Source organism: Phascolarctos cinereus, unplaced genomic scaffold (assembly GCF_003287225.1).
Source record: "Phascolarctos cinereus isolate Bilbo 61053 unplaced genomic scaffold, phaCin_HiC Scaffold_9;HRSCAF=440, whole genome shotgun sequence".
NCBI lineage: Eukaryota > Metazoa > Chordata > Mammalia > Diprotodontia > Phascolarctidae > Phascolarctos > Phascolarctos cinereus.
This window is the reverse complement of record NW_027556402.1, coordinates 202,768,271-202,788,515: the sequence shown is the minus strand read 5'-3', so window position 1 is coordinate 202,788,515 and position 20,245 is coordinate 202,768,271. Positions and strand designations below refer to the sequence as shown.

Genomic DNA, 20,245 nt, shown 5'->3' with positions numbered 1-20,245 from the left:
AGCTGAATTCTCCTTCTTTGTCCCACCAGGTAAGTGTATCAGTCCTATATTCTTTTTTTAAAATTTAATTTAATTTTATAGATGTGAACTGTGAAATATTATAGACTGGCTGGACTTATGTATAGGGTATGAAGTAACTGGAAATATTTGGCCTGGAGAAGAGAAGACTTAGAGGAGATGTGATAGTTATTTTCAAATACAGGAAGGACTGGAATGTGGAAGAGAGATTATACTTGCTTGGCTTGGCCCCAGAGAGCCAGAGTAGGAGCCAAGAGTAGATGTTGCAGAGAGATAGATTAAGAGTTGTTCAGAAACAGAATGGACTGCCTCAGGAGAACATGGCATCTTCCTCAGTGGAGATCTACAACTGACCACTTGTTGGTGTTATTGTAGGGGTGATTCCTATTTAGGTGTTGGTAGACTAAGAGCCCTCTGAGGTTCCTTCCAGTTTTTAATTTCTGCCATGCTGTGCTCCCTTAGTTAGGCAGGCAACAAGCATTTATTAAGCACCTGCAATGTGCCATACACTATACCAAACAATAGAGATACAAAGAAAGGCAAAACCAAACCAAAATGAAACTCTATTTTCTAGTGGAGGAGACAACACATAAACAACTATGTACAAACAGAATACATACAGAATAAATTGGAGATAACAGAGGGAAGGCGCTAGTATTAAGGCGTTCTAGTAGTACCTGTTTACCTTGGTCCTTGATGGAGTAAAGATGGTCTGGGTTTAGTATTCCTGACTTTGGAACCCCACTTCTGCTCCCAAGCTTCCTCTCAGAGTGAAAATAAAGAATAAAATTAAGAAACACATGTCTTGGTTTAAAAAGTATAGGATGAGGATAGGAATGGGACCTATAATTTCATAAGTATAGGTAACTCCAGAATCAAGAAACTCCGTCTATCACCTCTACAACTTAAAGTCTTAGAAAGCTGCTCAGAGCACAGAAGTATATTGCAATCAATCAATCAATCAACAATTAAGCACTTGTATATGCGGGACACAGCGTATGAGCTGGGGATAAAAAGACACAAATGAAACAGCCCCTGCCCTCCAGGAGCTTATGATCCACGAAGGATAACGTATATACACACACACATTGTATATCTATAGCCATGTCTGTATCTCTATAGCTTATTTTACTCCCATCTTCCTCTAATGCTATACCACGCAGGAACTCTTCTCTCTGGCTCCTTCACTCTCTCCCGCCGCGCCCCTTGTCAGTGATCAGAGTGGAAAAGGTTCCCCTCCCCTCCTCTCTCCTAGCCTGGGTCCAGCCCCGCAGTCAGAATCCCAGTAGATTGTCTTGAATAGCCCAGGGATTGTTTTTGTGAAAGCCCAGGCCGGTCTCCGTTATCTCCGCAGGGTCTAGCTCTCTTGCCTAGACCCGTGGGTAGCCGGGGTTCTTTCTCAGAACATTCCCGGAGCTAGTCCATCCCGGGCCTCCACCTGGGCTGTTCTTAGCTTCTACCTGGCCTCAGTCCCCGCCCACACGGAGCCCCGCCTTCCTCCGCCAGGCCTCAATTGGCTGGCGCAGGGAAGGCGGCTCGCTATTGGCCGTATTCCAGGGGCGTGTCCACTGCGCCACCTGCGGGGGCGGGGCCAGGGCTGGGGTTCAGAATCCAGCTTCGGCTCTTACGGGGTATCTGCCCTAAGCGCTGCCTGCGGGCCAAACTCCATCTGGCGACCACGGCCACGGACAGGAGCGCAAGCAGGGCTGGGGACTGTCGAACCGGGCCCAGTCGGACCTGGCTCAGGGCGGAGCCCGAGGTTCAGGCCGGGAGGCGGCGCTACGGGGCCCGCTGCAGCCGCCTCGGAAGGACCCACCTCCGGCGGACTGGCGATCAGTATGCGGGTGTCCCCCGCCCGGCCCCGCCAGGGCCGCGAGCAGCCTCACGATCCTGCTTCTGCCCCTGCTCCCACCTCCGTCTGGGCAGCGCCCTGTGCTGCGCTGCGGGTCCAGGTGCTGGTCCTGCTGGTGAGCTGCACCTCGGCTAGAGCCTGGAGCGGACCCCGGCTTGGACGCGTGCTGCACTCGGTGCCCAGGACCTCGCTGACAGCGTCGGGTAAGAGCAGGTGCTGCGCTGCCGCCCTTTCCTCCCAGTCCAGCCCAGCCCCTCCGCGGTCAGCCATCCCCCTCAATTCCCCGATCCCCCTCAATCCTGCGCCTCTCCATTTCTCCTGAGCTTGTCCTGCCTCTGCCTGCCTCCCTTTGCAACGGATCGGGGAACTCCCCCCGATCTCAATCCTTTGCTCCCCTCTGTGCTTGCAACCCTTTTCTCCTAAATAGGGAACTCCCGTGTCCTTATGTTCTCAACCATTTTTTTTCCTGAGCCAGCTGTGCCTTCGTCCCTAATGTCACCACCCTTTTCTATTGAGCTGGGAACTCCCCCGTCCCTATGTTCTCGAAACATATTTTTTTTTCTCATGAGCAGGGAACTCCCAGGTTTCTATGTTTTCAATCATTTTCTCTTGCTCAGAGAACTCCCTCGTCCTTATGTTCCCAGCCTTCCCCCCCCCCAAACCAGGAGCTTCCCCGTCCCTATTCTCGAAACACTTTTCTCTTGAGCAGGGAATTGCCTGTGCCCCACCCCCCATCCCTGTGTCTCCCACATCCCTGTGCTGCTCAGAGCTCCCTCCCCCAACGCCCACCTCTCTTGAATTTAGAAATCTTCCGTCCTTGTGTTCCCTCAACCACATACCCATCATAGCTGTGCCCCCCCCCCACATCGCCATTCTCTGTGTGTGAGACCCTGCCCCTCCCTCTTGAGGCCAGAATCCTCCCCTTCCCTCTCATTTCTGTATCTCTGCTTTTCCTTTCTCTGCATTATTCCCATAGCACTCTTGTCCCTCGGCATGCTGAACTCTCCCCTATTTCTTTATTTCCTCCAAGTCTCCAGGACCCCCGTCTAAAGCCCATTCCTGCCCTGTAAACCTCCCATTCCCTAATCCCATCCATTATACAGCAGTATTTTAAAGTGTTTAGAGAAAAAAGCAAGACCTCTTTTCAGATGCTGGAAAGGATTGGGAGGTGCTAGGCTTATTAATTAACCCTCTTACATAATCCTAAACAAAATAAGTTTTCCAGCCATTCTGAGTTCCAAAGATTAATGGGGAAAGGGGTGTTAGAGTAAGGCAAGCTAGTATCTAGAGGAAGTCTTTCCTCTGATTTGAGAGTGGGGGAAGGGAGAGGCAATTGCAGAATTATGGATGTGTGCACACAGAATGGAGGTGCAGTCTTTACCATTTTTAGTGTAAGCACTGGGTCAAAGGTGGCAGTAGGACAGAGCTGAGCAGATGGGGCCAGGACTGGGAGCTATGTGAGGCTGATGGAATGGAGTGTTTAAACAAGGGCCTATAATAATGGCATCACTTTGTGTAGGCGGGGTATGCAGGTACAGTGAATTCAGAGGATAAGGCTGCAGTTTTAAGCTAAACCAGAAGGCAAAGCCAAGATATTTTTGGTCAGTGCCTAGAGGTACAGATAAAATAGGAAGCCACAGGCAGAAGCATAATTCAGGTATACAGGGGAAGATTAGTGAGCTTTGGATATTGCCTTAAGGTGTCAATGCCTGGAGTGGGCCAAAGCATGGTCCAACCCCAAGCCCCTAGTGTTGGGAAGGGAACAATCCCCAAGAATCAGTGGGAAAAAGTTACAGGGTTCTTTTCAGTCACATCCATTCAACAAACATTTAATTTACTATGGTGTGCAGAGTACTTGTGCTCAGCACTAGGGGAGATACTAATTTAGGTAAAATACAGTCCCTTCCCTCATGGGACTTGTAGTCTAGAGGGATAAGAATGAACATATGTATAATATCCAATGTTACCTGATTGGAATATTGGAAAGCTACAAAACAGAGTGCTATGTGAGGTCCCAGGGAACAAGATTGTGCTCAGGGGATAATGACTAGTAACCCTTCAGTCTCTCCTTTTTACTTTGGAGATAGATTAAATAGCAATTAATAATGCTGGATGGTTTAATGAGAGAAGGCATTTAACATACATCTTAGTGCATTTCTTTAAACCTTGCTTCCTATGATATAATGTACCATACTGTTTAGGAGGAGAAATTAGAGATGAATGGGTATTTATGCTTTTATTTTTAATAAAGAGGTATAGTTATATAGAAAAAAGCAATTGGCTGAATTGTGTGCTGAATTGTTTGCTGCTCTGCTATCAGCACCTGGGGATAGCATATATTCTCAAGTGTACCTAAAGACTTCATGAGCAGTTAACATTCATTTAACAAATGTGTTAATTCAATAAATATTCATTTAGTGCTTACTGTTCCAGGCTATTGTGATTAGTATATGCCCCCATCTTGTAGAGTATACAATGTAATAAGAGGATTAAAGATATACAGTATACAGCATTACATGACAAGTATATCAGAGAAGCAAAATCAAAATGCTATATGAGTTCTGAAGGGAAAAGACATTGCCAACAGGGAATGCTTTGTGACAGAGATAGTGTTTGACTTGGGCTTTAAAGACTGGGTAGAAGGTCAGCTAGGTGACGCAGTGTATAGGACTCCAGCCTTGAAGTCAGGAGGACCTGCATTCAAATTCGACCTCAGACACATAACACTTACTAGCTGTGTGACTCTGGGCAAGTCACTTAACCCCAACTGCCTCACCAAAAAAAAAAAAAGATTAGGTAGGAATTCGAAGGAGAAGGTTAGGGAACAAACTTTTATTAAGTGCCTACTATATGCAGGGCACTGGGCTAAATGCTTTAAAAATATTATCTCAACAGGTGAATAGTAAGGGAATTCCACTCATAAGGAAGAGTGTAAGAGAGGAAGTGCAAAGTGTGTTTCAGGGACAGAATCCAGTTTACCTAGAGTAATAGCATGGGATTAGGCTGAAGTGGTAAGGTGACAATAGATTGTGAGGTCCTTGAATTCTAGGCAGGAGAGTTTGAGTTATACTTGGTAGGAAATAGGAAGCCATGGAGGATTTTTGAGAAGAGGCATGACATGATCAGATCGATGCATAATGAAGATTATTTAGGCAGTGTAAAGGAAGGACTGGAGGCAGAGAAAAGAGTGAAGGTACAAAAACACCTTAATAGTAATAGTAATTGTAATAATAAATGGTAATTAAGACTTCTGCCAGACATTGGGCTATTATAGGTATAGCAATCATGCAGAATAGGGCTGGCCTTGCCAGATGACTGAAGATGTTTCCTCTACCTCCTAATTCCTCTTTCCTCCCTAGAGGCGGACCCTTTACTCACCCGGTTCTCTGCCCCTCAAACCCAAAATTACTCTATCCTCCTTGTGGATCCTGTTTCCAACACGCTTTATGTGGGTGCCCGGGATGCCATTTTTGCTCTGCCCCTGCCTCTCACAGAGGGGAGACCCCAAAAGGTGAGAGATGGGCGTGAGGGAGAACCCAGTCCTCAGGGCATGTAAGAGCTCCAGGGTATAGAGGTGTGTGGTCGGGCTTCCTGCTGGTCAAAGGAGTGGAGGGAAGGGTCAGTGTAACTGGGAGATTCAAGCTGATCAATAGGCATTAGATAAAGATGACTGGGCTGAGAGGAGGCCTTGGCAAACTAGGAGGATGGAGGAATAAGAGTCATAGATTTCCCATGGGAGGGTGTTGAGAACATGGATGCTAATTTGGAGGGGGAATTGCAGGGACTCTGGACAGTGTTAGACCATAGCTACCAGGAGGCCATGGAAACTATAGCGCCCTGCCCCCTTGGGGAGACTCTGAGGAGCCCAAATTGCAAGACCTTTTGGCCATCTCCCCACTCTGGTTCTGGTCCCTAAAGGCCACGTAGAGGGATATTAGGAAGCCTAGGGAAGAGGGTGGTTACTCCTAAATCTTCCTCAGATTGACTGGCCAGTGTCTGAGACCCACAGACAGAGCTGCAGGAAGAAGGGCAAGAAGGAGGTAAGTATAAACTTAACCCCCAACCCTAAACCTTGGCCTGACCATATTTTATTGTTCCACACTGGCCCTAGCCCCACTGAACTCGGTTGTTCTTTTTTTTATTTGTTTGTTTTGGTTTTGTTTAGGCAATTGGGGTTAAGTGACTTGCCCAGGGTCACACAGCTAGTAAGTGTCAAGTGTTTGGTCTGAGGCTGCATTTGAACTCAGGTCCTCCTGACTTCAGGGCCAGTACTCTATCCACTGTACCACGTAGCTGCCCTGGACTCAGTCGTTGATCGACCCCACCTAACACTGATGCCTTGGGTACCCCTTTCCATCACTTACCCTCTCTGACCCCTAGCTGTCTCTCACCATTACTGACTGTATCTGAAATCTCTGTCCCTGGTGTTTCTGGTTGATTCTGACATCTCTGATACCCTGTCTTTGTTTGACACATTTGATCCCCAGGCTGACTGTCATAATTACATTCGGATTCTTGCCATGGTCAACGCCTCCCACCTTCTCACGTGCGGTACCTTTGCCTTCGACCCTCAGTGCGGGATCATTGTGAGTGACTAGATATAGAGGGAATATGTGGAAGGGAGGGAGCATGGGAAAGGTGGGGGTGGTGTAACTACAATATGGAGTCATCATGAGTTGTATCTGAGAGAAATGTTGGAGGAGACACAGGGACAACACGGGGATGGGATGGTACTGGAGCTACGGTCATAGAGGTTAGGGTTACTGGATATATAAAGTTAATGATAGGGTACGCCTTTGAAGGCCAGTGACTTAGTCCTCATACCACCACCCATCTATGCCTGCGTCCTTTTCTCACCCCCATTTACCAAGTCTTGCTTCCATTTTCATTTCACTGCTATGGTCTATGTCCATGCCATGCCCCCTGACCCCTGCTCCCTGCTCATATCTCCTTTCTGTGGCTCAAAGGAGTCAATCCACAGTTCAGGTAGAGAGCTTAATTGACTTGCCCACACTTATATGGTCAAGTATATGTCTTATGTCTAAACTTAGATATATACATAAGGTATATGTCTAAACTAGTATATGTCTCAATCCAAATGTGAACCCAGGTTTCCTCTCTCCAAGGAAGAGTGTTCTTTCCATTATTCCAGGCTCTCAGAGCTCAGGTAAAAGAAGACAAAGAAATCAGAATCATAGCCTCTCAGTACTGGAAGACAACTTAGAAATGTCTAGTTAGACTTGTACCTGAGCATTTCCTCTCTCTAACCTCCCATTCCACCTTTGGACAGATATCTTTTTAGGAAGATTTTCTTTGAATTGAGCCTAAATCTGATATTGTATCTTCTACCTCATATTTTGTTCCTCATTCTGTTTCCTGGGTTCAGACAGAACCAATGTAATCCCTAAGAGGAGAGAGATTGGTCACCCTGTGTGACAATGGTACAAGGGAGGAAGAAAAGCTTTCTTGAGTAAAGGGTCTCTGAATGTATAGTGGTTCAGCAAACATGATCTGAAGGAAGTCTTGCCTTAGGATGGTTTGTGGTTGGCCATTTCCCTAGGTCTGGGAAGATCCTCAGTCCTTACTAGCAGCATTCTGACTTGACATCCTTCCAGAGGCCACTCTTCTTCCTCTGCATCAGTGATGCCTACCCCTTCATTTACCTTCATGGGATCTCAATGGGGAGAGCCTGTCTGAAAGGGCCACTTAGATGGAAAATGCTGTGGCTTCCTGTTCTCATTACCTATCCATCCATTCTCAACCTCATTGTTTCCTGTCACTCTCAGACTTTGCTTCCAGGCTTCTAGGCCACTCCCTGATGTACTCAGGGTTATACCTCTTCTGTTCTGCTAAGTAGGTACGTTCTCTTGGGCCCTTCTTGGCTGGCTGCAAAAATACCTGCTGGTTGTCTTCCCTTGAAGTCTAGAGGTCCTGAACTCTAGCTAGTTCAGATCACACTATTTAGAACTAGAAGGGAGTTTAGAGTTCTGTCCTTTTTCAGCAGGGGAAAACGCAGAACAGAGAGAAAGGAGCTGCCCAAGGTAATACAGATTTTAAGTAGCAGAGGCTAAATTTGAACCCCAGTCCCCAAGTGTAGTGTTCTTTCTACTATGCCTCTTAACTATTTGACTTGGTATCTTTGGGATAGAAAAAAGAACAGTAATGTCAATGACTGTAAAGGCATGGATGCATACATGCACATACATACATATGCAAATACAATTTCTTTAGGAATCATATCATCTTTTCTGCCTATGCCCATTTTAGTTGGTCTTAACTCTTGGTTACATATTGGACTTGGAGTCAGAAGACCTCAGTCTCAATCCTAGCTCTGACATTAGCTGTGTCATCTTGGGCAAGTCATCACCCTTTTCTGAGCTTTAGTCTCCTTATAGTAAAATGGTGTTAACATTTGTACAGTACCAGCCATGGGTACTATACCATCTGGTCAAAAGTTTAGTCTCCTTCCCACGCCTGACCAGGGCTTGTATCGTTGTGAAGACACTAACTCTCCTTGTCTTCAAGCAGCTTCATCTTGAACAGGTTGGCACTGTCCTCTCAGCAGCACACTTACACAGTCACTCCCCTGTCACCTGGTAGTCCCAATTGCTTTCTCTACTCATATCTCTCTGCTGTGTGTTGTTCTGAGTCTCAGGTATAGGCTACTAGCATGTGCAAGTGTTCTGGCACCCCACCATCGCCACTGTGAATTGAGTAGTCCCTTGTCAGAACACATTTTCCTATATTTACTTCTGGGCTTGGGAAAGCCTTCAGGTCACTCCAATGGTCTTGCCCACCCTAGGGACTGGTCTACCTGCTCCTTTTATTGGCTGCTACCTACCTGCATTTTTATGGAGGGTTTTGTGATCCCATGGCCAGAGACTAAAAGGGAAGTCAACTCAAGAGTCATGGGAAATTCTTAAAGTTGAAATTTTGATAATATAATGACAAATATTCACAAAGAGGAAGATGGCAGAATGACATCCAAGGGGATGGATATGAGTGCATAGGTAGGTCTTAGATGAGCCCAGTTATGAAAAGGACATATAAAAAAATGGATATAGGGGTATATATGCAAAGAAGTCCAAGAAAAGAATTTGCCAGCCTTGGTAGAGTAGTGTAGAAGCTTAAATACTAAAATGATCTGAGGCTTACATGTGGGATCAAAAAACCCCTAACAACCATATAAGGACAAGGTGAAGGAAGTGTGGCTCGATAGCAGTTCATATGAACAAGATCCTGGGCTTTTAATAACCTCTAAGCTCAATGTGAGTCAGCACAGAGAGAAAATAATAGGCCCTGACTAAGGCAAAGGAGAGTTAGACTATGTGGAATATTGTGGCCAGTTCTGGATGCCATGTTTTAGGACTCTGACAAGCTGGGGTTCACCCCAAGGAGGGTAGGGTAGGATGGGAAGGAGAGTGGAAACTAGTTGAAGATACTAGCATGGCTTAGCCTGGAGGAAAGAAGACTTGGGATTGGGAAAATGTGATTCCTATTTTAAATATCTGAAAGGTTGTGATGTGGATGATGGGTAAGGCTTGTTTTGCTTGACCACAGAGGGCAGAACTAGGAGCAAAAGAGGATGGGAATTACAAGGAGGAAAATTTCAGTTTGGTATCAGGAAAAAATCCCAACAATTAATGTTGTCTCTGAGAAGAACAGGTTGCTTGATGGGGGGGTGAGTTCTTATCTACTGGCAATTTTCATCTGTCTCCTCTATGATACCATATTGGAGCTCTTGTCAAGAAGTAGGTATATTCTACCAGTAAGGGTAGGCCTAGCTGCCCTCTAAGGTTGCTTGGCATGGCATCAGGTAGAAGTTTGGATATGGAAAAGAGGAGAGTGTACATGAAGAACTAGAAGATGCCCAGAATGGCAGAGCATACATAGAGTTTGTGTTGGAGACTAGTGGAAGATAAGCCTAGAAAGGTAGGGGCTGGATTAAGAAGCAAGGGCCTCAAATGTCAGGCTAAAGCTTTATGGGGGTGCTAATGAGCCACCGAAGGTTTTTGAGCAGGGAAGGACCATGACCAGAGCTGTGACTTAGAGTAATAATGCATTTCTGTAACATTAAAGTTGTACTCACAAGCGCCCCATGAGGTGGCTAGTAGAGTTTTACAAATGAGAAAATTGAGACTTAGATAAAATAACTTGTTCAAGGCCAAACAGCTAGTAAGTGTCAATGGCAGGATAGGAACCCAGGTTTTTCTTCTAGTGTGCAGAATTGGAGGGGGAAAAGCCTGACCTTTCAGGAAGGCTTGTTAGGAGACTATTGCAATAGTACCGGCATAGGGTAGCTGTAAGCAAGGGACTGGACAAAGGACAAGACATTATAACTAAGGTGACAGTTGTGGGATCTGAAATGAAGGCATGGATGCTCGACCCCCATACCAAAAGGATTCTATCATCTTGTTCCCACTCATTGTGTGATGGGAGCTAGGTATCACAACTTCTTGCTCCTATCCTTCCTTCTGTCCCAAAGTAAGCCCACTGTCCCTAAAGGGATTGTAGGATCATAGATTTAGGGCTAGAAAGGAACCTACGAGAACAGAGCCAACCCCCTTATTTTACAGAGGAAGAAACTGAGGCAGGTGGCAATTAAGAGACTTGCCCAGGGTCATGCAGCTAATAAGTGTATGAGGTAGGATTTGAATCCAGGGCTATCCAGACTCTGAGTTCATTGCCCTCTCCACTATGCCAGCTTGCCTCAGAGTTCCTGAGGACTTTATAGATAGGGCCAAAATAACAAGCCAAGAGTGGCTTAGAGTTATAAGAGATTTTAATTCAATTATACAAGACATTTATTAAGTGCCTGTTATGTGTTAAGGACCTAGAGATTGGGGGAAAAAAAGTCACTCCCCTCAAGGAGCTTACAATTTAATGAGGGAAATCTAACATATGCATAGATAAGTGCACCACAGATGAAACTGAAGGTTTCATGATGGTGCAACTCAAGCAAGAAGAGATTGATTTCAGCTTGGGTGGAGGAGGGGGCTCAGGGAAAGCTTCCTGGAAGAGGTCGTACCTAAGCTAGCCCTTGAAGAGAAGGATTTGAACAAGTAGAGATGATGAAGTATATTACAGGCATGGAGGGCAACCAGTGCTAATACCCACAGGTGGGAGAAGGCAGAATGACATTGGGGAAGAGTGTGGAATTCGATTCGGATGAGGAAAGAGAAGTGTGACATTTCCGGGAAGGTAAACATGCCAGACTGTGGAAAGCCTGGAATGACAGGCCTAGGAGTTGATATTTTATCATCTATGCAATGGGGAAGGTTTTTGAGCATGGCCAGAAGTATTCGTTAGGAAGATTATTTTCAAAAGGAGTCCCTGGAATGTCTTGGACTCTCAATGAGTCGGTCTTGTCTTCTCCTTCTCAGCTGAGCCCAACCTCTACTTCTCTTTCTTGGTTCTTGGCAGACTACCTGATCCCCTGATCCCCCACCTGTACATTTGTTAGCCTTGGGGTTAAAGCTCCTTGTCTTCTCAGTGTCTCCTCCCCCATCTATCCACCTGGGATCTCCTCTCCCTGTTCTCTCTGTGCAGGAAACCCAGGGGGAAGAAGAAGGTTCATGGAGGGGCCAATGGAGGGGCTTTAGGGGTATGAGGACTGAATGCAGATTCACGATGGTGTTCAGAAGAAAGCCCTATGTCTGCATCTCTGTAGCCCTTTCTCTTATATAGACAAAAGTTACCTGGGTAGGACCTCCTAATGGACATGGTGGGCAGGGCAGGGATAGAGGAAACACTCAGGGATGGGAAGAACAGAGGCAATTAGGGGTACAGGGACAAGGGGTGGTATGTGGGAAAATGGTGTCTTCTATCAACCTGAGCCCTCCCTATGACCCCCTTTGATGTCTCCACTGACTTTTCCCGGTGACCTCTCTATTAATTCTTCCTGTGCTGACCTTCCTTTCCCTATGACCCTTGCTGATGGGTCATCCTTGTGATGATCCATCACCTTTGCGATGGATGCTTTGTCGTCCCAAGTTGACCTTTTCCTGTGACCTTTACACTGACTCCCTTGCCTTTGAGCTCCCCGGACTAACCTTTCCTTGTGACCTCCCCTCATAACCTAACATTGACCTGCTCTGGGACTATGCCTTGACTGGACATTGACCTGCTTTCTCTGACCCCTGTGCTGACCTCCTTGTTGACCCACACACTGATTCCAATGTGATCTTGTCACTGCTCTCTGGGCCATAGGACGTATCCAGTTTCCATCAGGTTGAAAGGCTAGAAAGTGGCCGAGGGAAATGCCCTTTTGAGCCAACCCAGCGGTCGGCTGCTGTAATGTCTGGTAAGTGGGGGGCAGAGTGCTCCAAGAATTTATTTGTCCCTCCCACCATTCTGCTGAAGAAATGTCTGCCCCCACTGCTCTTGTGAGAGTGTCTCTGTCCCTAATAACTCTCCATACAATATCTCTGTCCTCAAACTATTTCCCCAGAGCATCTTTACTTCTCACCTCCCCATTTGTCTCTCTTTAGGGGGTGTCCTATATGCTGCCAGCATGAATAATTTTCTGGGGACGGAGCCAATTATCTCTCGGGCCATAGGCCCAGCTGAGGAGCGGATCCGAACAGAGGTCACACCAGCCTGGCTAAATGGTAGGAAGACAGCAGAGGGGGATCTAGGGGACCATTGCTATAGAAGAAGAGGGGAGGATCTTTGGGTTTGGAGGAGGGCCCTAGGAAGGAAAACTTGGAGGGGAACCAGAAGTGGTGGAGGGGTCTGGTGTGTCCTGGCATGGTATCTGAAGTCTCTTATCTCCCTAGCTCCAAAGTTTGTGGCAGCTGTAGCCCTGAGCCCAACTGACTGGGGGGAGGAGGATGGAGATATTGAAATTTATTTCTTCTTCACGGAGACGGCTCGAGACTCTGACATATACCAACCAATAAAGGTCCCCACCGTGGCTCGTGTGTGCGCGGTGAGGCTTCTGTTCTATCCCATCTGCTCTAGCCCCTTTCTTCAGCCTTTCTACCAACTCTCTATCTCTTCCTCTTGCTTTGCCCTGTCTTTGTCTATACTGGGAGTGGAGAGTCTGTGTGAGGCCATTGTCCTTCCTCCTCCATAATTACCCTGATGCCCTTGTCCTGGTCCCTGTCATTATTGCCTCTTCATCATGACTTTATCATGCCACCTTTCTCCATTTTTGCTGTCCCAGTCCTAAAAGTGGGAAGTCTGGGCAGGGGTGTTGGAGAGCTAACCTCCCCATGTATGGAAACCCCATGTCTCCACATCTTTGTGGATCAACATCTATTTGCCACCTCATCTACCTGTCTCTATCGCCCTATTTGTATCTTTGTCTTCATCTTGAGGTGAAAGAATCTGGGAGTACCAACCCCCAATTCTGCTGACTCCAAATAATGATCTCTGTGCCCCCAGGGAGATCTTGGGGGCCTGAAGACTCTCCAGCGGAAGTGGACAACATTTCTGAAAGCTGAGCTGCTGTGCCCAGGGCCCACACATGGCCGAACTTCCAGCATCCTGCAGGATGTGGCCACCCTACGACCGAAGCCTGGCACAGGGGTCCCCCTCTTCTATGGGGTCTTCTCCTCCCAGTGGTGAGGAGGGAGGTACTGAGGGAAACAGCAGGGTGCAGTAGAAATAATCTTGGATTTGGAACTGAAGGACCTGGGTTTGAATCCTAATTCTGCCATTTACTGGGTGTGATCTTGGGCAGGCTGCTTAACCCCTCTGGGTCTCAGTTTCTTCATCTGTAAAATGAGGAGATTAAACTGATTTCTAAGAACTTTTCTAGATATAAGTATATTTTTATGGAAAGATAATTTAGTGCTCTCCTGTCTCTGGTGCTTCATTTCAGATTTTTTTTCTTCAGGGTCCCCAGTGTCCCTCCCTATCCCATCCAACTTCCCACCCCAACTCCTTTACCCCAGGGATAGGTCATCCCCATTCAGCACCCTAACATTTGGCTTTCTTGACCTCTTGTTCCCCAGGGATGGGGTTTCCATTTCTGCCATCTGTGCCTTCCACCCCCGAGATATCCGGTCATCAATGAATGGCCCTTTTAGGGAATTCAAGCATGACTGCAATAGGGGAACGCCTGTGATGGACAGTGATGTCCCCCAGCCCAGGCCAGGAATGGTGAGCCTAGAAGGAGGGGGAGGGGGAGGGAGGACAGGGCCCTCCCCAGGGAATATCCCTATAAGTCCCCCCCGGGAATTCTTCCCAGGTCTTTACTCACCCCTAGTACCCATCCCCTTCTAGTCCCTCCTCATATGTCTTCCCTTTCTCTCTCCTCTCCCCAGTGCATTACCAACCAAATGAAGCTGCTTGGCTTTGGCTCATCACTTTCCCTGCCTGACCGAGTTCTTACCTTTGCACGGGACCACCCTCTTATGCACCAGCCCGTTTCCCCTGCTGATGGCCATCCCCTGCTGGTTACCTCCAACACAGTTTACCACCGGGTTGCAGCCCACAGAGTGCCAAGCTTGTTGGGAGAAGAATATGATGTACTCTACCTGGGGACAGGTGAATCCTGGAATGCTAGAATCTCAGGCTTGGAAGGGACCTCAGAGAGCATCTAGTCTATCCTTTGCTTGAGGAGGAATCTCCTTTATGACACCTCTGAGAAGAGGTCATTCATCTTCTGTTTGAATATCTCTGGTAATAGGCAACTCAGTGACTTGTGAAAGAGTTGCTATTAGATAGCCCAAGTCATTAGAAAGTTTGTCCTTAAGATGAGCCCAAATCTGCCTCTCTGCAGCTCCTCTCCCCACCCTCTGCCCCATTGGTCATAGTTCCATATCCTGCTGTCAGCTGATCAACTAAGCATTTCTTACCTTCATTCCATATGCCTAGTGTTGGAGCTATAAAGATGAAAACAACAGTTCCTGATTTCAAGGAGCTTATATTCTATGGAAGGAAACAATGCCTAAGTAGATACAGAATATATACAAAGTCAACAAAAGGTCATTTCAGTGGGGAGGGCCAACAGCTGGGGGAATCAGGAAAGGTCTCAGGTGGGCCTTGAGGGAAGCCAGCCTCTCTTTAAGAGGTAGAGGTGATGGGGCGGTGTGTTCCAGAATGGAGGATGATCTGCCTACTCAAAAGCAGAGAGCTGAGGGATGAGTGGAGTGTCTTGGGTGAGGAACATGGAGTACACCAATCTGACTGCCATAGAGTAATGCATCATATGCCTAGAAAGGTCAGCTGGAGTCAGACTGGGATGAGCTTTAAATGCTAAGCAGATGAATTTGTCTTCAAGCCTAGAGACAATAGGAAGCCCCCAGAACTTCTTGAGCAGTAGAATAAATGACATGGTCAGACCTGTGCTTTATGAATATCAGTTTGCCAGATGCATGAGGGATGGATTGGTACCAATTACGGAGCTCATTGCAATAGTCCAAGCCTAATCACACTTCTACAGGACAGCCATGGCTAGTCGTGTGATGAGGAAGAGGGCAGACTATTATGGTAGGGTACATGGTCACCTGTAGCATGGTAATGCCCACACGGCGACATGGTCACACACAGTGACATGTCTACACCTACAGAGCACCACACAGTGTCACAGAGGTAATTGCACACACACAATGCACATAGTGGTGTTCTAGCCGCCACCTGTTCCCCAGGGGATGGACACCTGCACCGGGCAGTACAGATTGGCTCTCAGCTCAGCATCCTTGAGGACCTGACTTTATTCCTGGAGCCTCAACCAGTTGAAACTCTCCAGCTTCGTGATGTGAGTTGCCTTTCATACTCAGCAGACTTTAGGGTGATGGGTGTTGCCCACGAACCCTAGAAGTTGTCTGATAACTATGATGGGGGAAGCATCTTGGCTCTTGACTAATTGGGGCTGGCCCATTTTCCATTTTCCCTGCTTCCTCAGGGTTGGCTCCTGATTGGCTCTGGCTCCGAGGTGACACAAGTAAACATCACAGACTGTGGCCGTCTCCAGAGCTGCAGAGAGTGCATTCTGGCCCGAGACCCAGCCTGTGCTTGGAGCTCCCGGCTCAAGACGTGTGTTACCCACATTGGGGCAGGCGAGGGGTGAGCGTGACCCGAATTCTGAGTTTTTCTATCCTCTCAGCATGTCTCTATCTGTCACCTCTGCCCTTCCAGTGTGATGTCTCTTTTCTCTGCCCAGTCTGTCAGCCAAGCTCTCCGTCTCACATCTCTTCTCTATTGGTTAGTCTGTCTGTCTATTGTCCCTGTTCCTCTAGTCTGTTTGTCTGTCATCCCCTCCCCACAGGTGTGCTCTCCATATCAGATTTAAGCTTTTTCTAGGCAAGGTCTGGGTCTGTTCTCCTCATACCTAATAGTGATTTTTTCATGGAGTTCACAAAGGAAGCAATGTTCTAGGGGAATGTGTGTGTGTGTGTGTGTGTGTGTGTGTGTGTGTGAGAGAGAGAGAGAGAGAGAGAGAGAGAGAGAGAGAGAGAGAGAGAGAGAGAGATTTTAGCTATTGGGGAGTGTGGGGAAAACTGGGGCTGCCATGGGGAGACAGAAGAGGGTGATTTGGAGGTGTGGAAAGAAGATAGGGAATGAAAGAGTAAAGAGGGGTAATTATGGGGGGAAGATTAGTGGATGATGGACAAATTATCAAGGGTGATTGGGGGAATGATAGGAACAAAAGAGATGGTAGTTAGGGGTTGAGTGATAGATTATTGAGACATGATGATGGAGAAGGTTGTAAGGTAACAAGAAGGGTGATATGAGTGGTGGTAGTGGGAGAATTGTGAGGGGTACAGTGGTGGGAAAATAATGGGGAATGATCAAGATGATCTAGAGAGTGATGGAGTTTTGAGAGGTGATGATAGGTTGGGATAATGGAGTTGATGAGTAATGATAAAACAAAGTTGAGGGATGTTGGTGGAATGATGGGGACAATAGAAAAGTGTCGGGGGCTAGTGTTGGTATGATGGGGAGGTGTTAGGAGATAATGATGGGGAATAATGATAGAGGGTAGTAGGAAGTAGTTGGGAATTTTGGGAGCTGATCAATATGGGAGTGATGAAGGAGATGATGGAAACAAAGAGGTGGGGTCCATGGTTTGTTTGTTTGTTTTTTTAACTGACCTTCATCCTGATTCTAGGCTGCTCCAAGACATTGAATTGGGAAATGCATCCTCTCTTTGCCCCAGAGAACCTGGAGGTATGTGTGGCTGAAGGACAGGAGGAAAGAGAGGAGCATATAGAAGCCTTAGTTTTAGAACTATTTGAAGGGTCTACTAGTGCCACTCATGAACCCAAAGACTCATACCACCCTGGAGATGACCCTTCTTAGAGACCTCCTCATTTGTCTCCCATTGTTTTCTTTTTTCCTTGATCTTATTGCTGGTCCTGATCTTTCTTTGGCCCAGTTCTCTTAGTTAAGTTCAACAACCATTTTTTGTTTGTTTGGTTGGTTTTGTTTGGCTTGTTTTTTAGGCAATTGGGGTTAAGTGACTTGCCCAGGGTCACAAAGCTAGTAAGCGTCAAGTGTTTGGTCTGAGGCCAGATTTGAACTCAGGTCCTCCTGACTTCAGGTTTGGTGCTCTATCCACTGCACCACCTACCTGCCCCTCAAAAAAACATTTTTAACCTGTATTCAGCACTAAGAGATACAAAAATAACTATTACATAGACTTAGATCTGAGATGTCTTACAATACAATAGGGAGAAAGACAAGTACCCAAGTAACTTTGATGTAAGGGAGAGTGGGATGGGTGCTAGGAGAGGTCCAAGCAAAGGGCTATGAGATTTAGAGGAAGGGGAGATAGCTTTCACTGGAAATGGGAGGAAAGGTCCAGGGAAGACTTCCTGGAGGAGGTGACACTGAGTTTGAGCTTAAATGAGAAGGGAACCCAAACAAATGGAATTTCTGTGGTGGTCCAATGGAGGGTTGGGGACAATATGAACAAAAGCAGGGAGATAGGGGAAAGATCTATGAGAACAGGGGACAGAGAGTAGTCCAGTTTGTAGGGAAGATAAAATAATTTGAGAGAAGGCTGGCTCAGATCCAGGTTGTAGAGATTCTCAAATGCCAGTATCCAAAGTTTATACTCTATTATTCTATTTGATAGGTAGTGGAGAGACGTTGAAGGTAGAGATAACTAATGTGCATTAGGAAGGTTACTTGGAAAGTGTGTGTAAAGAAGGAAGAGACAGTAGAGGTAGGGAAACCTCTTAGGAGCACGTTATACTGTCCAGGTAAGGGGTGATAGAAGTATGAGTGGGGAGGAGAGAGATTGTGGAAGTAAAATCAGTAAGACTCAACTGATGTTGTTAAGGGATGGGGGTGAGGGAGAGGGAAGACTCAAAGATACCTGGGGTTTGAGCCCTGGTGCCTAGAAAGATGGTGGCACTGCCTACTGAAAGGGGGAAATTGAGAATAAGGGACTAGGTTAGGGAGGATGATGAGTCCAGTTTTGAATACGCTGAATTTGAACACATTGAGCCATTGTGACATCCAGGGAGGATGTGCCCTGTAGACATTTGGAAATGATGGGGTTGAAACTCTGGGGAGAAGTTAATGTAGTAGTTATCGATTTGGCACCTAATTGGCTCCATCTGTTCCCTTGTCTCTCTTCAGCACTACCTCTCATTCTTGAGGTTCCTGTGGTCCCAGCTGCACGTGTGGTCTTGCCATGTTCCCCACAATCAGCCTGGGCGACCTGTGTATGGCACCGGCCAGGGGGGCTCGTTGAAGATACTGTGATTCCTCGGCTAGACGGGCTGGAGGTGTTGGTGACACAGGGTGCCCTGGGAACCTATGCCTGTAAATGCCAGGAGGGGGGCACCACTCAAGTAGTGGCTACTTACCACTTGTTCTGGGGGGAACCCCAGGGCCGTGGCCAAATTGTGGGCTCTGGGCTGGCTGGCTTTATTCTGGGAGCAGTGGCTTCTACTCTAATCCTGCTCCTGCTTGGTCGGCAACGTCAGCGACACCGACAGCAGGAACTCTTGGCAAGAAACAAGGTGGGGCTGGACTTGGGGGCCCCTCCATCTGGGACCACGAGCTGCAGTCATGACCCCCCCTCCCCATCACCCTCCCCAGAAGATGAGCGGCTCCCATTGGCCTTGGCTGTGGCCAAAAGGGGCAGTAGCCTCAATGGCTTCCCGCCGTCCTTCTTACGGGACTCCCATCCAGGCCCAAACCAAGCTCACATTCTGCTGACCACAGCACCACTGGCCACATGTGATGAGACATCCATTTAGAGATGTGCTGAGTGACTACTTGGCTCAAGAGACTGTTGGGGCCTGGCTTGGGTGGCTGCTAGGCTGTGTTACTGTGTTACATCAGGTTACTTGGTGCCCAAGTAACCACCAGGCCTGAGTGACCACTGGGGACTGAATAACCCCTAGTCACTGCTGGGATCAGTCCAGCATGGAATAGTGGAATGAGCACTGAATGCAGTTGCAAGACTTGGGTTTGAGTATCAACTCTGCTATGCCTTCCCTTGGTGATCAAGGGCAAGTCATTTCCTCTTTCTAGACTTTCCTCCTTTATGATGGTGGGGGAGGGTGGGCCAGCTGGTTGTTAATGTCTCTTCCAGCTCTGATATTCAGTGAGTCTGATCCTATGATCCCCAGTGACCAATGACATTGAGGAGTATGCAGGTGTCTGGAGCTCACCAGACAGGATTCATCAAGGGAGGGTATGAATGTACGAATTGACTTTGTCCCCCAACCTGATCCCTCATCTTGGGATCTATAGGTTTTTGTCTTTCCTAGGAGGGGGATGGTGGACGTAGGAGCTTTCTGTGACCTCAATGGCCCCAGCTTTGTGTAAGCTACAGATCAGGGGCTTGAGGTCAGGCACCAGGAAGAAGGAGCTGTCCCTGAGAGGTGTGAGTAAAAACGCTGAGGGAGGGAGATATTTATAGGCAGGGTGCTATCTGCCTCTGTGGTGAAGGGAACCCCTATGTGCTAAGACTTGGGGGCTCTGAGAGTCTGGTCCCCTGGTATGCCCCCTAGACCACACATATGTGTTTGGGAATGCATGGAAAAGCCTGGCTATGTGTGTCTGCCTGGCAAATGTGGATGTATGTGTTTGTGTGCTTAAGGAGATGTCTGCATATCTCTGGGCTCTGCCCCCCTACCTCTACTATGTTACCTCTGGGCTGATTTCCTCAGCCTACTGTGCTTGGGAAGCTAATGGCTGGCAGCTATTCATGGGGTGGGGTGGGCAACCTTTTGTGTCCGCTTAGTTTCATGTTTTTATAAACCTCCTGTGTGTATGACTGTGGTGACCTGCTGATCTCTGATGGGGAAGGGAATGGGGTGGGCATGTGGGTGAATATGAATGAAGGGGGAACTGGGAGTGAGGGTGGGGATCTGGGAGGAAGGATGGGAAGCATGGGAAGGGAAGCAAAAGGACTGAGGAGCAATAGCAGAAAGAGGGCGAGCTCTTGAGTCAGAAGATTGG

At 47.4% G+C, this 20,245-nt stretch overlaps 2 protein-coding genes across 3 annotated transcripts in view; one reads left to right on the top strand and one right to left on the bottom strand.

The window, feature by feature from the left end:
* M1AP (meiosis 1 associated protein) overlaps positions 1–20,245 on the bottom strand; it is a 139,947-nt gene that overhangs the window by 114,147 nt on the left and 5,555 nt on the right. The gene's annotated exons all lie outside the window — the stretch shown is intronic.
* SEMA4F (ssemaphorin 4F) lies at positions 1,623–20,057 on the top strand. Of its 2 annotated transcripts, XM_021005313.2 has the most exons (14): positions 1,623–2,073; positions 5,230–5,381; positions 5,851–5,910; positions 6,358–6,456; positions 12,080–12,173; positions 12,361–12,480; positions 12,649–12,800; positions 13,259–13,437; positions 13,831–13,978; positions 14,143–14,365; positions 15,469–15,578; positions 15,726–15,886; positions 16,932–16,990; positions 18,410–20,057. In XM_021005313.2, exons 1-14 carry the CDS (start codon positions 1,857–1,859, stop codon positions 19,033–19,035), a joined length of 2,400 nt encoding a protein of 799 aa, XP_020860972.1. In that variant the 5' UTR covers positions 1,623–1,856; the 3' UTR covers positions 19,036–20,057. The 2 variants fall into 2 exon arrangements, with proteins under 2 accessions (XP_020860972.1, XP_020860973.1); XM_021005314.2 differs by lacking the exons at positions 1,623–2,073; positions 5,230–5,381; positions 5,851–5,910; positions 12,080–12,173 and having other exon boundaries at positions 6,377–6,456.